Source organism: Seriola dumerili, unplaced genomic scaffold (assembly GCF_002260705.1).
Source record: "Seriola dumerili isolate Sdu_G_001 unplaced genomic scaffold, Sdu_1.0 BDQW01000056.1, whole genome shotgun sequence".
Classification (NCBI taxonomy): Eukaryota; Metazoa; Chordata; class Actinopteri; order Carangiformes; family Carangidae; genus Seriola; species Seriola dumerili.
The window spans coordinates 7,064,400-7,091,002 of NW_019174311.1; the positions used below are offsets into that span (position 1 = coordinate 7,064,400).

At 40.9% G+C, this 26,603-nt stretch overlaps 1 protein-coding gene across 1 annotated transcript in view; it reads right to left on the reverse strand.

The window, feature by feature from the left end:
- Positions 1 to 26,004, reverse strand: part of LOC111219220 (protein FAM19A2-like) — a 39,123-nt gene extending 13,119 nt beyond the window's left edge. The window contains exon 1 of the mRNA XM_022741833.1: positions 25,905 to 26,004. Coding sequence (XP_022597554.1) covers positions 25,905 to 26,004 — 100 coding nt within the window. The remainder of the gene's footprint in view (positions 1 to 25,904) is intronic.
- Positions 26,005 to 26,603: the final 599 nt, after the last annotated feature.

The window sequence follows — 26,603 nt, forward strand, 5'->3', positions numbered from 1 at the left end:
CCTCCATCATTCTCACGTGGAGAGGAAGTGGAAAAAGAGTAAGGACTTGTTTTTATTGGCATCATGCGATAGTCAGGATGTGTTGCTGCCGATGTTGGAATCGTTGTTGTAAACGGACCCCAAAATACACATCAGGGGCGTCTAACATAGAGCAAGATTAGTGTGTTATCCAGCTTCCATCTTTGGTCTTAACTCAGGTTTTCCCGTATCGCGAAGCTGGCTCACTGTTTCCTGGAGTAGATCACCATGGTAACAGGTGTAGATCACCATGGTGACCCATGCTGCACGGCTGACGTGCGTCATAACAGATCACTCGAAAAAGCTTGATCATGGGCAAAGAAGTTTACAATAAAGTGAATCATTTCCACTCTGGTTTAGAAACAGAGCTTCTAACAAACAAATGGAGAGTTTACCACTCTTAATAACTAGGTTAAATAAATGCTGTTTCCCAGCAGGAGTCCTGACGGTGTGACGCTTTTACACCATTACTCCATCACTGCAGCTCAGAATAACGAGGAGAATTTGTGATGATAACTGGAAACAAAACCTACACTCTCTGATGTCTTTTATTAGAAAAAATAATCCACACCCTCTTAGATATTTACCATGATTATAAACGCACCATTTCAGTCAAATAGATCTCATCAGACATTAACAGCATTTCTCCTGATCTCTTCTCTTCTCCCCCCTCCTCTCCGCTTTGGCAGCAGAAACAGTCTGACATTACTTTAAACTTTTTTTTATGTGCATGACATACTCATAATAGTTTGTTCATCATCAGAAAGAGAAGCAAAAGAAGCCATAGCTTTTAATATTTTGGAATTATTTCTATTGTTTCTACAGCTTTTTTTCTGTACTTAAGTGACTGTACTAAAGTCCTACTTTCGACAGATTGCGTCTCCTATAATAATATTATATCGTCATATTTTACACTGTTACGCTGATGTTACTCAGCTGGATGTGCCTATAATGGGCAAATTTCGAAGTAATTACGAAGTTGGAGGTCTGTTTGTCTGCTGTGAAAAGCGGGATGTCTCGAAATTTTTGAGAGTTAAAAAGTCGTCTGCTGGCTGCAGAGCCTTTCCCTATTTCCTTCCTCTGGAACAACCTCCCTGCTGACATCAGACTGTCTGACTCTGTCGAGGCCTTCAAATCCAAATTTAAAACTCATCTTCACACCTTAACTTTCAGTTAGCTCCTTATTCTTTCACCATGTCAGGGTTTGTACCTGTCACCATTGTACCACCAGCAGGTTGGCCTCGGTCTCAATAAACCAGTTAAATGCAGTATATACAGTAGAGTCCAGGTTGTCCTGCCGACGAGATTACTGTAAACTTTCTGAAAACCATTGCATCATTCTGTTTGTTTATTCCCTCAAGCACCTGAGCATCCAGGCTGTGTGCCTCTCTCTGTTGCTTCTCCCTGTCTTTTCTCTCCTTGTCCTTCCTGTCCCCTCCCTCCCTCTGTCCCTTTCTCTCTCTCTCTCTCTCTCTCTCTCACACAGTTTTTTGCTTTTTCCCCTTTCTTCTCCTGTTGCTTTCTGAAGGTCTTTCTGCCTCTACAGCTACAGAGTCTGAATCTGCGACTGAAAAACACCTGCTACAACTACTATTATGATTATTATTATTATAACTATCATTCTTCTTCTTCTTATTATTATTATTATTATAATTCTCATCTTCTCATCTCTTTCTCTCTCAACCCTACCGGCTGAGGCAGATGGCAGCCAACCCCGAGGCTGGTTCCGCTCGTGATTTCTGCCTCTTAAAAGGAAGTTCTTCCATGCCACTGTCGTGAAGTGCTTGCTCATGGTGAGGATTGTTGGGTCTGTTATCAATATTATAAAGAATACGGTCTGAAAAGTGCCTTGAGATAACTTCTGTTGTTATTTGGCGCTATATAAAATAATTGAATTATACTCATTGCATTTCACCTTGTTGAATGTCACTTCACGCTGTCAGTATAATGAAATTTACCTACAGATATCACCGCTTTATCTCATATTATCTCATAATATCATGTCACTTGTCTTTCTCATGAGCTGGTTTCACATGAGCTGGATAGAAAAACCCAGAGTTAACTGAGCCAGTTGACAGCCAGCAGAAATCTAGGATCACTTTTTACTAGATCTGTAATACAGCCACAGATATAAGAATATAATAATACAACAGTGTCAACAGATTGAGGCTGTGTGAGATGTTAATAATTATCTGCCAAATAGTGAGTCAAGCAAGGGGTTACAGACTCCAATAAACTCTGATAAATACTGTGCTAAATTGAGCATTACTCGCACAGAAGGACACACACACAAATATAAACATATAGAAAACGTACACAAAGAATTTATTTTATCTGTCTGTGTGCATTTGTGTAAATATAAAACCTCACAATGGACCACCTCACAGTGTGTGTGAAGACTAATAATGCTGAGCCACACTTAAAAAAGAGTGTCCTGTTCAGTTTTACTTGGTGAGACTGCAGCTCTTGCTGTTTCATCTCTGCTTTACTTGCGATCTCTTATTTCCGCTCATCCATTCATTTCTGCTCTCCTCCCTTCTCCTCGTCTCTCTCCTCCTCCTCATCTTCTTCATCTATCTCACCTCATCCTACCGCTGTTTCAGAAATGACCCCTCCTTTTCTCAATCTCTCTTAGCCACTCCAGCCCATCATTTTTCCTCTGCTCTCTCTTGCTCTTAGCGCTGCACAGCAAACTCAGCAGGGTAGCGGACCATTATCCTCAATCACAGGCCCTAAATCAGAGAATTTTTACACTTTCTATAATGTGTTCTCCCTCTCTCACCCTGTCTCTCCCTGTCAATGTGTCTCTCCCTCTCGGAGACCCCTCCCATGTCTCTTGATGGCATGAGGACTTGTTACCCCTGCCTCTCTTAACACAGCAGTGGCTGTTAACCCCATTTACTAAGGATGACGTGCCACTAACAGACTAACACATGGACAGATTGCCCCGACTCTGAACAACCAGGAGCTGTGTGTGTGTGTGTGTGTGTGTGTGTGTGTGGTCTCGCTGATGCACATGAACACACGAAACACTGAGATAGCTCTCTTGGTCCCAGCGGGGTACTTCTTTCAAATGTCATTCCTACCACTGGGGCTTCTCTCTCTCTCTCTCTCTCACACACACACAAACACACACACACACACACACACACACACACACAAATAAAGTATATATAGTATTGAGAACCTGCAGAAATGCAAAAGTAATGCAACAAAAACAAATGTATTTTCAGTCTCCACTGTAAATATGTGAATGGTTCAGTCCATGGTGTTTCAGTCAAATGTTAGCATGGTCCATATAAAACAGTAGCAAGAAAAAGCTTATTCCCTATTCCTAAGCCATTGCATCAACATTTATAGCAGCAAAATTTCATATCAAAACCTGTGAATATAATGGAACAAACATGCCGCAATAACTTTCTGAGCCATAAAAAGTCCATGCAGTGCTTTTGCATAGAGATAACTTTGACTGTTGGCCACCTCTTTGCAATGCTGACCTTTGAGGAAGAGGAGAGAAGCGGAGAATGTAAAGTAGAGCAAGCATATAGTTATGTTGCACCATCCATTTTTAAAGTATATAACTGTTCTTTGGCCAGTGGGAAGCATCACTAGACACACAAACAAAAGTGGCCACTGGACAGCCTGCGACTAGGTACTATGTCACCAAGCTTCATGCCTTTCTCCCACCAGTTAGATGAGACATCCAAAAACAGTATGTTTATAAGCAAAGCCCACCAGAAACATCACTGGGTGATGTCTTCATGACAAAAGAGTTTTTGCCACACACATTCATTAAATAGGAAATAGCTGTAAAACGAAGAATTTACGCAATTACCAATTATTTTTTTAGAATCTCAATCTGTCGATCTACTACATCCAGTATACCTTAAAAACTACAAAGAGTCATACTGACACATCGCCTCTGTGTGATTCATGTCACCGGGCAGTAAGCCAGGTGGAGCCATCGCCAAATGCCACTGTGAACGTGTGTGGGCACACATTCACATTAGGAGGGTGGATAATCGTTTTCGTCATATATGTTATGTGAGCCTCTTTCATTAGAATAAATGAGCCGCCATGTGTGGATTCTTCATCATTTTGACGCATCCCTGAGTTATGCTGAGCCAATCAAGCTGCCAGTACCTAAGATTACTGCTATGGAAGCAGAAGCAGCTATTGTGGCAGTGACAGTGTCATGGATTGTAGACAATGAAATTAATTCTGTACTCATTTTACAGAAGTACTCAATGTGTTGACAGTTTTCAAGCAGTGCAGTTCAAGTTTCTTTTTTCTTTTTCTTTTTTTTATATAAAAACACAATCACTGTAGCTGCGTTGCCGATGCCAGAGGAATATGTTGGCAAAGCGGCTACAGGAGCTGACAATCCCTCGTCAGGTCGGATTAATGTACTGCCATGATATATGAATGCTGAGATGTACCAGTGAGATAAACACGCCCTCTGACTTTTGTTAATTTTTGCAGGTGCTGGTTACACACAATGTTCTGATTTCAAGAGAAAGCTCCATTCATACATAAACTTGAGAAATACATGTAATGTTTTCGATTACATTTCAAATTAATGTAGTAAATTATTTGTGTAAGTTATTGTTTGTTTTCATGCATTTTTAACTTAAATTAAAAAAACAGTTTTACCTGTTGGGCAGGTGGAAAGACACAATATAGAAGTACAAACAGCGACCTGACCTTCTGGCCCAGCTCTAGATAACAGACACACTGTAAATTAAGCTTCAGATTACTGAGTGTATCCATGGCGCATATAGATGCACTATATAAATCACATATTTAGTCTGTATAAATATTTAGGTATTGTCCCAAGGCCTTTAGGCCTTTAGGAAAATGAGTTCAGAATGCTTGCCAAGTTAATTAGATTACAATATATGTTTCTCAGTGCATATGTGTGCCCATCAGTGCATGTACGTCCGTGCATTTGTGTTAATAATTAGATTACATTGGCCTCTGAGATGGCACTATTCGTTATGAATCGTAAACACAGAGCAAATTAAAATTCTGTTTAAGAAGCTGCCAAGAAAATTAGCATGGAGAGAAAGGGAGGCACACACACTCGACCACTTCTGTCTTCTCTTTCCTCAACCCTGTTTTCTATTCTCTACCATGTCTGAATGCTTTCTGCTTGTCTACAACTCCTTCCCATCTCTCTTCTCATCTACTGCCACACACCATTTTTTCTTAATGGTTATTACTAGATGGTTAACAGGGTTTTCCCTGGCTCCAAATGAGGCCGAGGTAGTGCCATCCTGATCACACGTGTGCACATGTGTACCGCACCTGAAACTTGCTCAAGCAAACTATTTTTACAAGCAACATATTAGGAGTCCTAGCGAATCCTGAGGAATTTCCTAAAGGAAAATAATAAAGTAGTTTATAACAATTTAAGAGATGTCAGCTTGTGCATTTTTCACAATTTCATGACACTTTAAAGACTAAATGAAATGATTAATTGAAAAAAAATCAATCAACCAACAACTAACACATCAATCAAGAATGAAAATTGATAGACCTGAAAAATTTACTGCATCTCGTCAGGAACATGAATTATTACTTTTAAACTGCCTGTAATAATCATGTGATGTCTGCACTGTTTCAGCTGACCTTGTGATTCTCCACCTCGCAAACTCACCTTAAAGTGATTGCTGATTAGGGTGTAATGTGAATTTAGGTGACCTTTTTAAAAAATTGGACATGCTTCGATGCAGAAGAGACAGTTTTCACCCGTTTGAACAGCCACTAAATATCAGACCACCGCCTGAAGCAGTCCTGATGTAGGGAATAAACACAACCTATCTGGAGGAAATTCCTTGAGGAAAATTGCTCTTTTCTTCTTCGGCAGCGCATATTCCAGTGCACTGTGCTGATAACCATACAGCGCCACCTAATCAGCGCAATTACAGTTACAAATGACAGAAATCCACCAAGTGCATCGCTTGTTAGAAAATAACCCATTTGAGTTTGCTGAGAGCTAGAGGCGGCACCAAATTTGACGGAGGGGACTGCCTCGTACTTCTCTAATGTAGGAAAACCCGGGCTGAAAGTGGTACATGACAACTACAGGAGGCAAATATAGTACTTTTAGTAAAATAGGTATGGACTTAGTTCAGTGCTGCCCTCCCTGTGCCGTGGCTCTGTTTGTGTTGATGAACCCACTGAGGAGCCTGAATCCTGTCACACACTAATGTCCCTCTCTGTTTTTATAACCCTTGAGACCAGCAGATGAAAAACATGAGAGGAAGAAGGAAGAGAAGAGAAACAAGCATGACCAGCTTGTGTGCAGTAGGGCTGAGCATTATGTCTGAAAAATAGTACCTTTTTAAGCTTTCAGAAGATGTACATCATTACTATGCTTTTTCTGTGAAACTGTATTACAAAAGGATCTTCTAATCTTCCTCTAACCGGCCTTTCAGTAAATATGTTTTAGGTAAAATGTTTTCTTCTTGGGCGAGAAGTCTTGACATCAAGTAAATTAATGACCCTAAAACATAGTAATGAAATAACTGCATTATTGATCAAACTGATTCCTGATTAGTATCTGCAGCTAGACAATCACAAATAAAGGATGTGGTCTTGCATTAAACCGAGAGCTGGACTAACTGAATACTGTGATATTCAATGAAAACATCAGCCAACAAAATGTGCCACTTCTCACAAAATAGCAGGTTAAGTGCAGACTGCAGACTCAACCCTCTCTACACAGCATTCACGCACACTCTGTCCTATCACACACTGTCCCTCAGCTCAGTGTCCCTGAGTGACTGAATGAGTGAGTGACCACAATTGGAAAGTGTTTTCTCGCAGTGGCAGTTCCTGTTCGTGATGTGACAAGAATAAAGAGTGAAAGAGAGAGGAAGAAACACTGGGAACTGGCTCATGAGAATTGAGATTTGAAAGGAAAAACAAAATACCGTGGGTGTGCACACAGAGGGGATCATCCTTGTCAGAAAATATGCCTTGCCAAAAATCACCCAACCCATTTAGATACACTTAGTCAGCCTGCGCCAAAAACAAAAACAGCCTCAACCTCATTAAATACTCATAACGACTCTTCCTGATTGCATTCACTTCTCCCTTCAGTTCTGTCATGCCACTGGCTCCCTTTGGCCTTAACAAAGTGACAATTTTGTCGGTGAGGCTGTGACGAGCCGCCATCTGTAACACCCTCCCTCCATCACCACCTAACCACCCATCCACCCAACCCTGTACTAATCTTCCTTAAAGTAGCTTGTGCTAGATCGTCTCCCAGTCCCGCAAACCATGCCTCTGGTTCTCCATCACGGGTCTCCATTGCAGTTCTAATGCAGCACGGACAAGGGAATTATCTCCCCACACCACCATCATACAAGATATTAGCTCATGCGACAGGGTGGGCCTGGTGACACATGGTGTGTCCTGACATATCAGTAACCCCGCCACTACCATTGCTACCACCCCACAGCGGACAATTTGTACTAATTTGTGCTGCAGGCGTGATATTAGGGCAGTGAATTGGGTATAAATTGTTAATATGCTCAGATGTATTAACACAGCATTACCACTCAACCATTAACCCGTGGCAGCATGCATGTGTGAGTGCAAGAGGCCCTCTTGTTTTAAACCTGCGTTAACCGCTGACTGGAGGTGACTTTTCGCGAGCCCCCGGGAGATGTCCGCGTCTCCTTTTCTCATCTGTGTTTCTGCCCCCCCCCCCCCCCTTTCGCCCCCTCCTTCCCCTCCCACTCTCTCTTTCTGAAGTCAGAAGCCTGCCCAGAGCTCAGGAGCATTTGCATCTTCTTTCCCCTCCTTCAGGGGTTTCTAATGTGCATTGTTGTTGGGGGCAGCTCAGAGCCATGCCAGCCTCTTTTCATTTCTGGTGTCAGTCTCTGTCTTTCTTTGCCTCTCTCCGTGTCTCTTTCTCATTCTCTGTCATTCTGGCAAACCAGTACAGAGACAGAAACACAATGATTGTGTTCAGTCCAAACACCCCCACCACGAGTCTTCGCTTTGTCAGTCAGTGAACTGAGAGGAGAGATCTATAGCACAGCAGCCACGTTGATGAGGATTTCATTCTGTCTGAATTCTCTCGCTGTCAAAGGAATAAGGACGGACACTCGTAAACGTCAAGCTCTGCGTATTTCACTTTAACAGCTTGCTGTGTGTTTCTGTGCCCACATACGTGAGTGCATGTCTGTGCGTGTGTGTGTGTGTGTGAGAGTTATGGTTGTTGTTTATGTCACAGTGTTGTAGAGGTGTCGTTTCACAGATCTAGATAAATGGCCTGCCATCACCCTGTTTACTCTCTGTGAAAGACTGGACAGTCCCATATGTTACACCATACACTACCAGTCAACTCACAGCTGCTGTCATCTGCAAACCTTGTAAGTCTCAACGTAGCGATGCTCAAGGCTTTTTTTTTTTTTTGGAGTTTCACCCATCTCACTCTGAGATGGGTGAAACATTTACTGACAGCATTTTCATTTGGAAAAGATTTTTATTGAACAAATTTTAGGCATGCTGTTTTAAACTGTAGTTAATGAGCTAAACAACGCATAATGTGTGGCGCTGAAACAACAGATTTAATTTCTTTGTCTATAAGCATCGACGGAAAGGACGATGATACTCTGGTGAGGATTTTAAACGGCTGAAGACTTTTTAGGGTAATCCACCAACACGCGGACACAACTGGACTCATGCTTGTCGGCCTACAGATAAAAAAAGATAAATGATGAATAATAAATAATAAAATGGGCTGCCTCAGTCTCCTGACGACAGATTTAAGTCTTACTGATCATGACTCAGTCATACACAGTATGTCTGATTACTGAGAGGGCTCCCTGTCAAAACTGTGACATTTCGGAGCAAAATAACTCATTTCAGTTGTATCGCTGTGATCAATGGGTTTACGAGTTGAGCTGAAATAAATTTGCATGCTACTTTCGTATTCAACTGTGGTGAACTCGCAAACTGGAACCATTCACCGACTATAAACCTTTAGCTAACAGTTTTAGCCAACAAAGAACCAGGAGCTTCAATGAAGACGTTAGATGAAGATCTACAAATCCTTGGGAGCTGTGTTTGATGACGGATGGAGATTCAGTGAAATACTCTGTTGAATGAAAACATCAGTGTAATTTTACCATGAACAAAACTGGTCATATCCAACAGTATCCGCTGCGCACTCACAAATAGTCACTTTGTCACCAAGCTCCCAGCGCACTGTAACCTGTTTCATCGTGATACAGGAAAGATTTCTGCAGTGCGACTCCCTGGTGAGATAGGACACTTGATACATACGGATAAAGATCTGGCAGATCAGTTTTGCTGGGGGATGCTATTGAAAAATGGGAATAGGAAAAGAATCAGGAGCTTCAATGAAGACGTTAGATGAAGATCTACAAATCCTTGGGAGCTGTGTTTCATGGCAGATGGAGATTTAGTGAAATACAGATGTGATTGTGAAAAAAGGCTTAGCAGTGTCTGCAGTGCCTACGTCAACTGAACTCTTTTAGTGTAGATCAGAGAATATTGATAGTGTTTTATTACTTTTACTGAAATAATTTTAAGATTTTCAGTTATTTACTGGTTTACTTCCCTTTGACAAAAGGACAAGAATTGATTTCAACATGTTGTTGACCTCAGCTATAAAATTGCTGGCAAAACACAGGGATCCCTCACACATCTTAATACTGAACAAGTTGTCAAAGAGACATAAGATAATTAACAACTCTGCACATGTCCTCTGTGAATACTTTAAGCTAATGCCATCAGGAATCTGTTTTAGATAGCCTGCATGTAAAACAAATAACAGGAAGTTTGGTTTTATTCCAGTAGCCATTAGAGTTAGTCAGTTCACCTTGTGGATACACTGACCACTGTTCATTGTAATCCTTCAACTCTTTTTAATATTTGCATTTTGGTTTTGAAGATGATGATGGTGTACATGAATTGTCACTGTCTACTTTTAGTTTGCAAACTAACCTTCTTCTGATTCCCTTGAGGGACGAACAAAGTATTTTGAATTGAATTGAAGAGCTGCAGGCGTCATCAGACCCGCTGCTTTAAACACCAACAACACACAACACAGTACTGTTGCAGCAACTTTGCCTGTCATCAAGTACTATCCCTTTGTTTGATCTTGTCCTTAATATTTACACAGTCTTGTGTAGATTGAGCACATTTAATGAGAATAAGTTTAATTTTCTTTTCTTCATAACTAACCAGACAGGGTTAGGGTTAACTGCAAACAACGAACTGTTGATCCTAAATGATGGAACATAATTACTCAATGTATTTATTTGATAAAGATGCTCAATTCATATTTCAAATGCATTTATTGGCCATTGAACATTGACAAGTGATCTGATGAGCTCTATGATTGGTGCATTAAGCTCATCTCTTCTTTAAGCCTCTCTTCCATTGTGTCAGCACATTCTCTCCAACTGCATTCATCAGGACAGATCATTACACCCCTCCACTCCTCTCCTCTCTTGCCTCTCTCTGTCTCTCATCCCATTCCTCACTACCAAATGAAAGGGAAACCCTGGTGTGTCTGAGGCTGGCTGGCAGCAGAGCCAGAGGTGAAAAGATGAGAAGAGAGAGGGAGGGGAGATGAAGGCAAAGAGAAGGAAAGAGAAAAGAGGGGGAGAGGAGAAAAGGCGCAGCCTGTTCTGACTGTAAATGGTGTGAGAGAAGAGGAGAGTTTGTGCTGGAGGGATGATTAGTCTCTGTTAGGACTCTGTGGGATGGAAAATGAAGAACCACCATAGTTGGGCTATTACTACACAGCAGGATAAAACTTAAGCTCCGAGTCTTTCTGCTAGAAAATTTTAAAAACACAATGAAAACAATGAGTCTAAAGAACCGCCTGCTGTATGCTGTGTGCCATTGCTCTCGCCAGTTTATTTGGGCATCATCAAATTGTTTGATTTAAAAAAATCTTTGCTCCGCTGGAAGTCATTTGTGACATTTAACAATATATGATTACAATGACTGGATGGTTTTTTTATTTTTAATTTTCCTATTAGGGTGTCATTGTCTCCAAAGTAAAAACATTTGGCCCTCATAATTTCACCGTTCTCTTATTTTGAATGTTGAGTAACTTTTTAGTAATCACTGCCCTGAATTACACCCGCACACGTGTTTCTATTTTAATTTGCCTGATTAGACCTCCTCTCAAGATCTGGTCACACAAGATTTCACTCCCCATTCATTTCTATGAACAACGGGACAAGATGCATTCGCTTCAGGTCGCATGTTGACCCCTGACTCATTCACTTCACTTCAATCTGATTGAACTTTGACATGTGCAGATCAGCCAAATTGGGAGAGGCCTTTGTATGTTTCTTGCAGTTATATATCATACAACTTCAAGGCAAAATAACACAGGCACCAGAGACAGAGGGATGCTGGCTGGCTGCAGTGAGTGCAAGGACAAAGATAGAGGTTAATGGCAGTAAAATGTCTGATAGGAAGCTGCATAATGCTGCTTTTGTTAACCTGCTAGCCATGCTAGGTCTTGGTGTGTATGATTACAATCCTTCCCTTGCTACTTCCTGTCCCACTTGCTTTTCACCGCACATTGCAAGTTAATTTCACCAGCTGAAATCTGGTTTGACCACAATTTTTTATTGGTTTTAGTCCATCAGTTATTATGTTGTAAACACCATCAAAAAGTATGTGCCTTGTATTTGAGAGACTGGTTTTCTCTGTCAATTACAGACTACTGCCCTTAAAGCCCCTTATAGCCCACATACACTGGTGTTTTCACTTATTCACTTATGCTGCCTGATCAGACCTCTTCTTTGTAATGCCTGTTCAAATCGCTCTGTACTTACATCTCCTTTACTCTCAGCTTGTTGCACCTGACAGTGCAAATTACACCTTTATCATTCTTTTTAGTACATAGAGTCTGTAGGGCTAATTAGGCCCAGGCCCCACCGCTAACCTCATCTGTGTGTGACAGTGGTGGCAACCATTTAAAGGTTTAGAGCAGCCATGGAGCCTGGCGCGTGTCTGAGGCGCCGCTTGAGCCTCGCTGCCGCAGCACGTCATCTTTACAGTTTCAGCATGGAGTCAGTTCTCAACACAAATAAACTGGGAAAAGATCTGCTCACAGTCATATTGACAACATACTAGCAACTCAATGTACAAAGACAGGGCTTCACTGGCAGTAGCAGCCCCGCAGCAGCAATGCCGGCGGTGTGGACACACGGTTGTGTGAAAACCGCAGCAGTTCAGCGAGGTAGCTGTCATGGACAGGTGAGGTAAGCGGCATAGCCCAGGTCTTATAACCAGGGTACTTGAAAACACTTGTGGGTGTAAAGGGGCCTTTAAAGGCCACTGCACACAGTGGGACGAATCCGTATTTCTAACACAGCATTGCCCGGCACCAATATGAACAGAAGTCGTATCAGCAGAAAACACCTGAAAACACCTGTGTGGGTGAGCACAGCCTTTTGAAAGGCAGGGCATTGACCAAATGGCTTTCCTTTTTTGCATATCCCTTTGGCTCCTAAAGCCCCACGTTTTGGAAACATTTTGTTTTGTGAAAAGGAAATCTCAACAAAGTTGTAGCAGCACAGCAATATTTGCCTCAAGCGGGCTTGTATAATTCACTTCAGACCCACCACAGGAGATATTTAAGAACGCAGTGGCAGTTTCATTTTGAGAAAAAAACAAAACCAGAACACTTATTTATGTGATGCACATTTCACAGTTTCTTCAGTGTTTTTTAACAACAGAAGTTGTATTTTTCAGTCAGGTGTAGTCAGGAGCTTCAGGGAAAGCTGTTGGCTACATTACGTACATATTGATCTGCCTGTATGCGAGCAACTGTATATTTATCCTCAATCCTGTTCCCCCATGTCACATGTTATTCACACATACACGTAAGTCAGTGTTGTGGAATCTCAAGATTTTTAGTTATTTGTGAGCAGCACATGAAAGTATCTGTAATTTAAATTCCACAAAAGCAATTAGTTGATTAAAATATTGAAGAGGAAACTTTTTTCTTAATTATCAAGCAGGCATCTCCTGATTAATTAGATTACCTTGTTACTTCACATGTCCTTGTAATTACATTTTTGTACATAGTTGGCGCTCAACATGAACCTAAATGTGGCTGAGTCAAGGACAAATTCACCCTGCCTTGAAATTTTCAGTACAGTAATGTTGGGTAATTGTGGGGATATGAAGAACAGATGGAGACCAAATGCCATGCTCGCTCTGGTAGAAATGCAAACATGAATCATTATCATCTTCCTGGATGATACATCGTACAATTTAGAGCAGCCAACATAATCTTAAAATAAATGGCATCCGCAGTATCATGACCACTGTGCAAAGAAGTAACCGTAGATAGGTAGCCTCAGATCCACTTCTTTGACTGTTTGTCTCTCTCAAGCAAGCACGTCTTGTATTGATTCTCACACTGAGTACTGTGTGAGCTGGTGCTGGTGCACTTCACTACAAAGATACTTTAAAAATACACACACGCGTACACACACACACACACATACACAAACGCCTCCCAGAAAATATGAAAAGTCCAAGAGGAAGCCCAGTTATTTCCAGGACATCTCTCTTGTAGATGAAAAATAGAAGAATTTCTATTAATCTGACCCAAAATAAGCATAAAACACTCAGTGAGGGATTGAGTGATTTGTGCTTTAATGCAGCCCACAGAGTATTTACAGTGGTGTTCTGCTAGGATTAGTTGTGTGAGAGGATTAGTGAAGCTGCATTACTGCTGTTTTATTTAACTCACAACAGTAAAAGACTAAAAATAAAAGCCTCTTAACCACATTTAGGCAACATGAGAGGCCAGGCCGGACAGTTACACAAACATGATGTTTGTGTCCTCTTCAAGGACCTGTGCCAGAAAGGGATGTGAATGAACGCACACACACACACACACACACACACACACACACACACACACACACACACACACACACACACACACACACACATTTTCTCACACACACGACTTTCTGTACTTAATATATAATCTAGTAATCTGCTGAAAGTTGCCCCGTGCAGCATATGCTCCACATGGAAACACTGTGTCATATTAGTTAAGGCGATGATGCTGGTGAGAGTGCAGCATATGCAGATACTGGCAGGATCAAGAGAGTGGGAAACTCACCGTGAGAGGAGAGGATTAATGCAAAAAGACTGGGGGAGAGAGGCAGACGGTGAAAGAGAGAGAATGAGAGAGAGAGATTTGCAGAGGTGGCACATTACCCCTCTCTCTCTCGCTCTCTCTCCCTCTCTCGCTCTCCCATACTCTCTTTCCTTGCATCAGCATTGATCACAGTACATCAGTAAAGTAAAGAGCACCTCATCCATCAGTGCATGTCTCTGGAGCTGCTGTTACGAATACTAAAGCTGCTCTCTCGAGTGTGCGCACACGTGCACGCAAAGGCACAATCATATGTGCGCTGTTTACTGTATCAACATTAGCATCAAACCGACCACAATAGAGGCACTGTAAATTCTAGTACATTAGAGACTGCACGTACATGCTGCACCTATGCCTCATAGCAGTCATAGCTGCAATTTTATGTCTTTTGGTCCAACTTTCGGTTCTACTAATGTTTTCATTTTATTACTTTAATATATTTTCAGCACACATTCAAACGACTGGTTTGTCCAGGATTAACCTTTTCTGTTGCACAAATTTCTCCCACATCAGTGGATATTTCCTAACAGTGTTGTTCCATTATCTCTGCATGAACCTAATGGAGGCACCAGTGAAGGTCTGCTTCTAATGGATTATTTTGGGAAATGACAGTGTGAATTTGTATGGCTACATTTTTTTCTGTGCCCACACATATGATGGTAACAACACATATGAAGCTCCTATATAAGTATGTTGCATTCATTATTCACGTAGCTTTAAGCATGCCAGCTCTACTGGGAAAAGCACTGGAAAGAGGCTAATCCACTTTAGATCCAGCTAAGAGAAGACAGGGAACACTTAGGAACCACAGACACGTAACTAAAGAACCTATAGGAAACGAAGGTTGTTGCTGTTTTTTTTTTTTTACACAATATCAAAGCGTGAATCTGTTCGAGTCATTCATAGTGCACATGGCAGAGGAAACGGAAGCTTTGGATTGATCTCTGCTTCTTCTGAAGGCCTAAATGGTTCAAAAAAGTAACATCTAACCATTTGTTTCCTTTCCAAACATCTGGTCATTTGCAGAATCTCCTGAGACTGTAAATCAGAAGCTGTGTACATGGAGAACGAAAGGGGAGGGGAAACGGGGGCAAATGGACCCCAAGGAGGCAGAGCAAAACGCTTTGATGTGCTTCGAGCTCGACTGTTTGCAAATTATACAATAACATTCAGGGAGTCATGTTTGTCAGCGTTAATGCTTAACTATACAAATAAGAATACAGCTCTGCTAATACTCTGTTCAAAGTGTTCTGTGGTGCTACTGTAAGCACTGTAAGCAGGTTTAAGTTAAGACATCAGTATCTGTTTATGACTATTCCAAACTTAGTTTTCTTTTTTTCTTCTTCTTCTTTTGCATCAAGACTACAACTGTCCTCATTGCTGATAATGTCTGCACATTCAAAGAGAGCTCAGATATTTGAAATAATAGTTTTTTCATCATAAGAGGTTATTTATTTTAATAAAAGAGTGTTGGGATATTAGAGATAGACTGATAACCTAGCTGATACGATCTTATTGCAGATTCTGTATACTGGGTTTTGTCTGTATGTTGGCTGATAAGTAACAAGAAATTACTGTACAGAAATTCCACAGTAGGTTTGAAGTAATTTAGAAAAAGTGCCTCCATTCCCATCAGGGACCAGTACAGTTATTTGTTCATGTTAAAAACAAAAAATGTTACTGGCCTATATTATCAGTCAGTCAGGCTGCAGATGATACAATAGCAAAGCAGGCTGTCTGAGATCATGAATATGAAACAAAAGACCTCTCACTATTTTTATTATACTAGTAATGGCAAAAGAACATCCCACACGCAGGAGAAAAACAATAGCAACCACAGCGAGCTGACACACTGTAGAGAACGATGACAGGAAATTTGAAAGCAAGCATTGTGTTCTCATTTCACAAAACGATTAACACTCAGAAATGTAGGTAATGAGTAATCCCAATAGTTAGGAGATGATATAGCTCACAGTTTTGGTGAAATATGGAGCAAACTTTATGTCTATATTAATTATATTTATTGATCGTATCTATTATTTTATCATATTTATAATTACTATGAGAATCACTTATTTTTTGGATTTGCATTTCCTCCCGTGAGGCTTTAAACTGCTTGTATTTTACACCCTGCAGCGAACAATGGACTGTATTTCTTGGAAGAATTAGCAGAACACAGTTGCTGCACTGTATAGTTTTCTGTCTGAGAGCGTGAGATGAACCAACAACCTTCAAGTCCCAAAGTAAGCTCCTCTGGTCATCCTTGACTCTAATAAAAGGAAATGGTATGTATTGGTTATACATATTTCAGCACATCTCTCCCCGCTTGCCGAGAGCTTACTTGAAAGGGCGATTCCCATCTCAGTGTGACTTTCATGTAAAATAAAGCCAAAAGAATTGCAGACGCAGAATTGGAAATTCAAATGCATGTATCCGTAAGACTGTGTTCCTATGAATACCAAAGGCGAGTATTGTACAAACACATAAGAACAAAACCGCTGCGCCACCCACCAGGCAAATACCTCTGGAGGACAAATTGGAAATTGAATCATAAACTATAAAGAGCCAAGGTTGAGTTCAGCTGCGGAAGAAAAGAGAGACGAGATGGAGGTGGAGTGGAGAAAAGAAAGAACGGCTGCATTAAATAAAAGTTCACTCTTTCTCTCCTGCCCCTGCAGAAATTCACGCTGTGCTACCTGATTGAAATTTCCTGGTTTAATAGCTGTGAAATAAAGTAAAAGTTGGGACGAGGAGGAAAGAGAGAATATGAAACAGAGGGCAAAAGAGAGGAATGGAGTGGTAGCGGAACGACGAAAGAGAGAGAGGGAGACTTAGGAACTCAAAGACCAACAGATAGACGGATTTAATGGAAATGGAATTACTTCATGACTTGTAAAAACTGCAATCAATGCTAATTAGTCATTACTGTTTCAATAATATCTCCCTGTAGCTCTCTTGCCAGAATGTTAATCCACACTACTGTTGCTACCATCCTAGTTCCAGTATAGTGGCTTAACCAAAGGCAGAGAGTCAATAGAGGCTTTAGTTTTGCTTAAGAAACCATACAGATGTACCAGGCTGGGTCTATGCGGGGTTGTGCTGGCAAGCTAACAGGTAACGATTAGCACTAATGAATGCAATGAGAGGGCCCCAATGAGGTAATCTCACTGTGCAGCCAGAGGAAACTCTCCATTTACACCAATTAGTTCAAACACATAATCAGACAGTGACCATGGCACCCCCCAACACATACTGTCAATGTTTTTTTTTTTTGGTTTGTTATACCTCGAGGGTTCAACTGTTTGTGTGGGTGAATGGTGTAATAGTGCACACTGTAGGTTATTATATCTGTACACTTGAGTAAAATTGAAGGATCAAAGTGTTTGTCAATAAAATGCTGCAGAAGCAGGTCTTGAGAGGAATACTTTCTGTTTCTGTGGTTATACTGAAATATATGTGCCTCAAGACTTTAACACAGACACGCAGAAGGCCATCTCTAGGTTACCATCTATCTGGAGAAAATATTGTTTATTTATTGTTGCTTTTTTTTTTTTTTTTTTTTTTTTTTAGCCACATTAGTGTTGTGGTATTAGGGATAGCAACATCATTAGGTCCATGACTTGCCTTGAAAATTTGCAATTGCATTGCATTCAGAGTCCACAGAGGATGAATCCTACAGACTGATCATCTGACTTGTCCTCCGGCTCCACCATGAGTGTTTTTGGTTTTTAGTGAAATGTCTGACAGACTTAATTGTAATAATTTTGATAATTCTTCAACTTTTCCTCAAGCACCAACATCAAGTCAAAATTTTAATCTTTATAATACTTTGTTTTAGGGCTAAATAATTAATCGGAATATAAGCAAAACATGGCCAAGTTCAACATCCAAATCACAGGAGCTGCAATGGTTATGATAAAGGTTTAAATGTGCCACAACATACCGTAAATGATGCATTGTGGTGCTACAGAGATGCCCAGGCAAACTAATATTCTCCAGATGTTTGGTACAAGCCCCCATAAAAATTACATCATCATCATTCTTATATTTTATTTTTATAGTGAAAGTGAAATGCAAAAATGACCATTCCAACTGAAATCATGACTCATATCACAATTGCAATATCTGCCAAAGTAATCACAATATGATTGAAAACTAATAGCATTCCCATCAGCCTTAGCTGCAGTGGTAATTAGCAATGTCAACATGCTCACTAAATTAAAGGCAACATTATACTTACTAAACATCTAGTGCTGTAGAGCATCATCTTTAATGGAATCAATGAGAACATCTTTTATATGATAATGTATTCATAAACAATATGATACTTCACATTTTAGATTATTGAAAGACTTTGAGGTGTAGGGGATTTAAATCAACATGAACATGAACCCATCTCTCATCCAGAATCACTGCTTTAAACAGTGAGACACACACTTAATAGGCAGCTGTAGAATACATAGATATATGCACAGCACATGGCCAGTCCTTAATAACCCAATCACACCCGCGCAGTCCGCGTTTGTTTATCTGTCGACCTGGTTCTTCAGGCGCAGGCCGTGAATCATGCTGCCTCCTTGCATACTGCTTCTTGCTGTTTTGCGTCACCTTTCTACTTTCCTTTTCCTAGATATTCATTTTCTTCACTCTGTGGAAAATAACAGCTATAAACACACTTCCCTCTGGTAGAAAAGCCCATTTGGGCTGCTTTGAAACAAGCAGTCTGCCTGACAGATATTAGATAATATCACACACATTTCTTGAATATGCAATGGAATCATGTCGGAGTAGGAATAAACAGAAGATTATCCTGTGATAGACTACAAAAGGCCAGAGTGCCTGTAGCCAGTTATCAAATACACTCCTGGCACCTTAATAACCGAATACATCATGGTTAAAACAACATGTGCGTTACCAAGGACACACTGATTGGTGAAGGTGAGTATATGCAAATTTAGTTCCTTGGAATTTGTCAACAGCACCAATTGAAGGGAGCAAGGGAGAAAAAAGAGAGAGAGAGCCACAACATCCATAATGATGAACAAATGGACAGATCATAATTAACAGGTATCTTGGTTGCTGTAAGGCAATGGGGCAAATTCCGTCTTCAGTGGAAACAAGTGTGACAAAATGTGATGAATTTATAATATGACGATGAGCAGAATGGTAATTTACACACCTGCCATGACCTGCTCAGACTAAAAAAAAAAACAAAGTTGCAACTACCTTAGTGTGTCACACATAGACACACACACACCCCATGCCATACCAGGACATATCTGTGGCATATCTGCGGTTTTGTTGTGAATTACTGCGAAAATGTACCTTTAAGTGTGCGATACATCAGTTCTACCCAAGCCTCTTTAAACCACGGAGAGGAGATGCTGTGGTTTGCATATTTAAATGGCTTTAAATGGTGCATCATGAACATAATTCCTGGTTTATACATAACGTATTGCATGAGACTGATTGACAATAAATTGCCATCATAATTATCTGTCCCACTCCTAATAATTTGCTCAATTTGCTTTTGCTAATTATTTCATAAATTTCCTCTCCCTCTCTCTCTCACACTCTCTCACTCTCTCCCTCTCCCTCTCTCTCTCTCTCTCACGTACATGAACATAAACACCCTCTCTCCATCTCATAACGGGTAAATTAAAAGTTCAGGGGAATTCTAGGATGTCTCTCAGGAAAGCAAAAAAAAAAAAAAAAAATCAACGTTTGTAATTTTCACCTTGAATTTTTCACAAGCCATATGGAGCCCTGTTGTAGACCAAGTATGGAGTGCAGCTTTACTGTGGAGCAGCCTCTAAGGAGGGCAGACAGCCTGTCTCCGCACATCACATTAGAGAGCCTCTTTGTGTGTGCACGCATGTAAGTGTGTGCGCGTGTTTGTGCATGTCTTCCCGTGTGCATTTACTGCCGGCCTGTCTGCGTGCCTGACTGAATGCACATGTCCCTCTGAGCTTGTGTGAGAGTGGTTAGCACATGCATCCTAGCATCCCTATTCGTCTTTGTCCTTACATCTCTATTTCGCCTTCTTGGCAGACAGGATGCCTTTCAGACTAAGTTAAGTTCTTAGTAGCTTCTAATCAGTGGCGATGTATGGAGATTGCAGCGTATAGACTGAGAATCAATGACTCGACAGTGTGTGCTGAAGTGATCAGCATAATCGCTGTTCCGCTTAACTTCAAAATCCAAGCCAAGCTGTTTCTCCAAGACTATTGGCAAAGCCACTGAGACATTTCACCAAGGCCTAGACTTTGTCTGCAAATCAGATCTCTTCATGGTAGAAGATCTGCAGTCCACTAAGAGTGTTAGAGCTCTGTGGTCCGAGTTCAAAGCCTGTAATTTTCACAGACTTCTGTCGTGACGTGTATAATAAAGCATGTGAATAAGAGAAAAAAGACAGGCAGATGGATGGTTTAACAGACGGAGAGGCACCGACAGCAAAGGAGAGGCAACTTTTTCTCTTCTGGCCTGAGAGATAAAAATCTGGAGAATAAAAGGTGAACAGACGCCAGGAAGGCACGCACACACATTCACATTCTCGCACACACACTCTCACACATGCTGACACTTCTTTTGCCACCTCTCAGCCCCCTCGAATTTCCTCCTTAGGTCTCCACAGTTGTTTTGTCAGCGCATGCCTCCTGAGCTGGTGGCACTGTGGCCAAAAAGTGGGACGTGCCACAATTTTAATCCGTTTTTTTTTTTTCCTCTGCAGGATTCAGGGAAACTAAAACATGTTTCAAGCGTCATATCTTTTAAGGACTTCTTTCCCATACAGCTATGTCAGTACCACATGTTTCAACTTTCTCTTTACTTATCAGTTTCAGCACAGGCAGAGAATACAAGTCTGAACGCTAATTCCTTTGCTCCTACTGTTTGTGTCTCTTGACATGACCCCAGGCTGATATCTGCAGACAGCTGCCTGGCTTGCATTAGCTAAAGTACTGTAGTTCTGTTGTTCACTTGACTACCATGGCTTCACTTCTATTAAGAAGAGATAACACCTGGTCAGAAAAAACACAAACTAAGCTCAGATCAGTGTCTTTCTTTTTTTTTCTCCGTCTCTTCCTGTTGGTGATGATGTTGAATTCACAACAAGATAACTACAGACAGCTCGACCTGGACTCAGGACAGTCCCCTAAACCTCAGCAGGTCCACATTTAGTGTAACTATTCATGTCACAGTTTACAGTACTGTGCTCATGCAAGACATTAGTCTTGCTAATAATAAACTTTTTCTAACACAGACCCATTATCTGTGGTATAACAAAGAGTTCAGTTTAACTCTGGTACTGTATTCATGAGAGCTGAACCGAATGACTTCAGTCAGCCCAGTAACATTTAGTTACCTGCAAGTGTGTGCCTCTGTGAATGTATGTGTGCAAGAGAAAGAGACAGTGTGTGTGTGTGTTTAATGTGTGAGAGCGTCAACCTTGAAGTGACCTAAGGGATTGTATTCAGTAATTATCTGATTACTCTTCTGTTTTTCCCCACTCAGACAACCTGCAACTGGATAACGCTGTAACTCCCTGATTACAACTTACTCTACAATCAATGACCCATTAACAGGAGCATGCAGTCACTACACATGTCTTCACACACACGCACACACGCACACACACACACACACACAATGGTGTCACTAAAAATATTGACACCACCATTACAGCCACTGCTTCTGTGACACAATCTCCTAGAAATTATGCTCATTTACCTCTAAACTGTTTTCCCAATTACATTGTGGTGGCAACGTAATCGCCGCCTTGATCATATTCAGAGACAAGTCTTCTTTTTTTTGAATGAATGAATCCCTACATTTATTGACAGCAGCAGATTTGCAAGGAGCAGGTTGGGGTGGTTAGCAGGAGTACCAAAAGCACAGCTGTCACACCAGTGACCAGAGTTTGCGTCCAGCGTGCTGTCTGAGGTCAGGTTTGGTTGAGGTTAGTGAAAGATCGTGGTTTTAGTGAAGTCACTGTGAATGTTTCTGTATTGAACCAGACCACGATTTTTATGTAACCTTAACCAAGTGCTGAAACATAACCATTAAAAAGTGATAATGTTACAAGTGGATATTGTGTGACATGATCATATACCATATTTTGGTAGAAAACAAATGCATCGTCTGTGAACTTTTTACTGATAGGTTCAGTATCAACGTATTTGCGACTTATCACACACGTAAATTAACAACACACCCTCATTATGTTGAAAACATAATCCGGTCTCAATACAACTCGAATTTGCTAATTAGTTCTGCATAATCATAATTTCATTGAGACAGAGTTGGCTTGAGAGGATAGTATGATGAAATGAATAATACAGCAGAATCTTCAGTGACACAAAACCGCAACTGCTAAACTTTTCTTATCTTGTGACTTTGCTATTCATCTCTCTCACTCGATGTTTTCAGTGTTTTCAGTGCTTTTTGCAGACATCAGCGCTTCACTGAAAGCCTGGTGATGCACCACAAGAAAAGAGCGTTGCCTTCCTCTTTCCATGTCTTTTCACCATGCTTCCATTTATGGAAATGTTTGCCCTTGCCTTGTCAAGAATCTCTCTGTGAGAGGAGGAGATAATGCCTGGCAGCCAGAGAACAGCAGAGTCAATCTTACACACAAACAGACACAGCACGCACAAAGCCGTGGTTATGGGTACACGCATCCCAACAAGGACACACACATTTACTGTACACACACAAACATTAACTCACACATAAAAACCCTTGTAGTCTCTGTGAAGTGACAACATAATGGGAGATTTCCAGGTTTTACTCAGATGGCTGTCTAAGATGCTGCATTGTTTTTTTGTTTTTTTTAAAAAGTCAAGACTCATCAATCAGTTTCCCTTTCAGTCATTTGCTAATGAAACAGCCGTATGAGGCAGATGTTGAGACACACAATACTCTGACTGCAGTATAACTTAAACATCAGTGACGTGAGACACACGGTAACAACAACGACAAACAAAGACAACCAGTTTCGGATGAAGGGCAGCTGGTGCACACCACTATCACGACATGAACGCCAAAGGCAGAGCTTAACATTTTAAAGCCATCACTGCCTATCATATTTAGTCAAACAAAACACAAAACCCACTATCATCACTTCTTGGTTTTATCCTTAGGTGTTTCTTGTCATTGGCAATTACTTATTTTGGTCAGATATGTTAGTCACATCCCTGCTTTGGTCCTGTCTTTGCTCCACTAGTCTGGAGCAGCAGTCTTGAAATAAAATTTTCTAGCTAAATGATCTTGTCTGTAACACAGGCCTTGCAACTTAATTCTGAAACCCCTGGAGCACCAAGAGATCTGCAGCTTTGGTGCCAGACTCCGGTCCAGACTCATGGGACGACTGCCTTTTGGGGCCTATGTAGTCAACACTTGAGTTTCTGTTTTAATTAATCAAAAACAGATTGATTTGACATGATCTGGATGAACAGTATATCTGAAATATCATCTTTTTTTTTTAGTCCGCTGGTTCCGTGTCCCGCAACATACTCAGATCAAAACTACTTTGCTTCAACTAAAAAGTCCCCTCCTACCTCATCAACTCTCATTCAGGAACAATCACTGAAACAAAACTGCAACTGCTCCAAATTCGCCACGTTCAAGACGCCTCTTAAAACTCACTTTTTCTGCCAGCGCGGAGGCATCATGTTTTCGCATGTTTGAACGCGATATCTCAGTAACGCCTTGAGAGAATTTATTCAAATTTGGCACAGTCCTTCACTTGGACTCAAGGATGAACTGATTATTATTTGGTGGTCAAAGGTCAAGGTCACAGTGACTTCACAAAAACAAGTTTCAATCATACACTCGATTGATACACTAATTATGACACAATCTAACATAAATCTCTAATAGGATAAAATGATGAAACTATGATATTATATATCCAAGGGTCAAAGGTCAACTTCACTGTGTTAACGTCACAATGTTCTGCAAAAACACTTTCTGGCCATTATTCTGCAGTGTAACTGAGATTATGACCATATTTGCTGCATCAAGAAAAGACAAGAAAGGTGTCAGAGAGCATCAGAAATGCTTTTATCAGAAAAACATAATGATTTCAAAGGCAACAGGGCAATAGTCAAAGACCTTGAAATCCCTGTTTCAACAGTTTGCTATCTTATCGTGAAGTTTCACAGTCATAAAACTGTTAAAAAGCCTCCAGGATGTGCTGCTAAGAGGAAACTCAAAGAGACGAGTTTGCAAAGGTTGGTGTAGATTGTGTAAAAAAAGAAAAAACACCACACAAGACATCCAAAGAGCTTCAGGCTGACCTGGAGCAATCTGTAATGGTGGTTTCAGCCCGTATCATACACCGCATACTAAACCAAGAAGGGCACCATGGGTAAAGGCCAACGAGGACACCACTACTGGAAGAAAGGCACAAAAAGGCAAAAACTTTCATAGACAAGCCACAACCTTTCTGGGATAGTTTTCTATGGACAGATGAAACCAGAGCAGAGCTCTTTGGGAATGCACTGCATCGGTTTGTTTATAGGAGACTACACCGTACAGTGAAACATGGTGGAGGTTCTGTCTTACTGTGGGGCAGTGCTGCCTTTGGTACTAGAGACACTGAATTTATTAAGGGAATGATGAAATCAGAAGGCCATCATTGTTGCCAATGGTTCTGCAACCAAATATTGATTAAAGGTGCCAATAACTGTGTCCGGGTTACATTTTGTATTTGTATTATTTCACTATTGTGCAGGTTTTGTATTTTTATTTTCTTGTCTTCAATAACATTTTATTAAAATATTTTGATTATGCAAAGTTATATGCTGAATTCTGTACTTAAAATTCAGTAGTGCCAATAATTTCAATCAGGTCTGCATACTCATAAACACATACAGTGATGGAAAATTGTTCAGAACATTTCACATTGTGACGCAATTTAGTACAAAACCACCTCAACAAAATCTAAACATTTACAGCGTCACATTCACGTTTCCACATCATGTAGGTTCATAACTAAAAAAGCATGACCAAAACAGCAGTAATTCATATACAATTAGCAGGTACAATGTGCTCTCCATTAAAGCTATTTTTTTTTTCTCCCAGAGGTTGGCAGTTTTCAGTGTCACACACAGGTAATCATTGTTAAAGGGAGAGGCAAAGATACTCAACCCTCACATGAGAAATGAACTGGAAAGTAGAAAGAAGCCTCTGGGCTCAATCATTCTAGTGACTCAGCCACTTGGCCCATATGGGAGGGATATCATGCAACCAGGGATTTCTAATCCATGAGGCTCACGGCTCGCTGTCTGTGCTGTGAAGTACAGGCATTTTCAAGAGTTGCCCCACCCTGATGGAGCTGCAAAGGCGTAAAAGCCTCTGAACTAAGAAGACCTTTCTTTGTTGGATTACTCTTATTCCTCTTCCTTTTATTAAAGAACTTTTTGTGTGTTCTTCCTGGCAACCTGCCGCTGTGGTCTCGTATTTCACTGTGAATCCGACCTCTGCATTCCCTCGGGCAGTGCACAGCCTATTCACTCCGACTTTACAACATGTGAAAAGAAATTGGCTGCAGAGGCTGCCTGCAGTGGTAATCTATGATAGATCCAATACTGTGAATGCTGTACACAGACACCGGCAGACTCACAGGAGTACGTGCTGTACACACACACACACACATACACCAGAACGGATGTAAACGCATATATCTACCTACCTGTGTGGCTCCTGTGTGCATGTGTCAGGGAGGCCAGACAGAGGGACAGCAGTAGACTCCACACACCTACTCCACAAATGCAAGGACCCCGTTCCCGCATTCTGCCAGGAAGAAACAAAAACACACACATACTCTGTTAGAAAACAAACATGAACAAAATGATTAGAATATACTGTGCATTGTATGACTTTTTTAAACTGTTAGTGGAAGGTATGCCCCCGCACACGCACCCCCCCTTACTGCCACTATTGGCTTTCTAGCAATATGGCTCTTGGGATGACAATGTCAGCCTTTCTGTCTGCTTTGGTCCAGGCTGAAATGTCCTTCTCAATAAATGTATGAGAGAAAGGTCAACAACTACAGGACGGACTGCCATGAAATTTTGTAGAGGCATTCATAGTCCCCAGTGGATTCATCTAATCTTTGGCCATCCTCTCACTTTTCCTCTAGCACCACTATGGGGTTCATATTTGTGGCTTTTGAGTGAAATATCTCAACATCTATTGGCTGGATTACTATGTAATTTTGTGTAGACATTCATGTTCCCCTCAGGATGAATTATGATAATTTAAACTTAATCTAGCAGCATGATTAGGTCAAAATGTAGACTCCTCCATACTTACTTTTTGTTTACGACCAAATACAAAAGTAATGACTTTTGCACCAGCTTTGTGCTAAGGGCCAATTAGCAAATGTTAG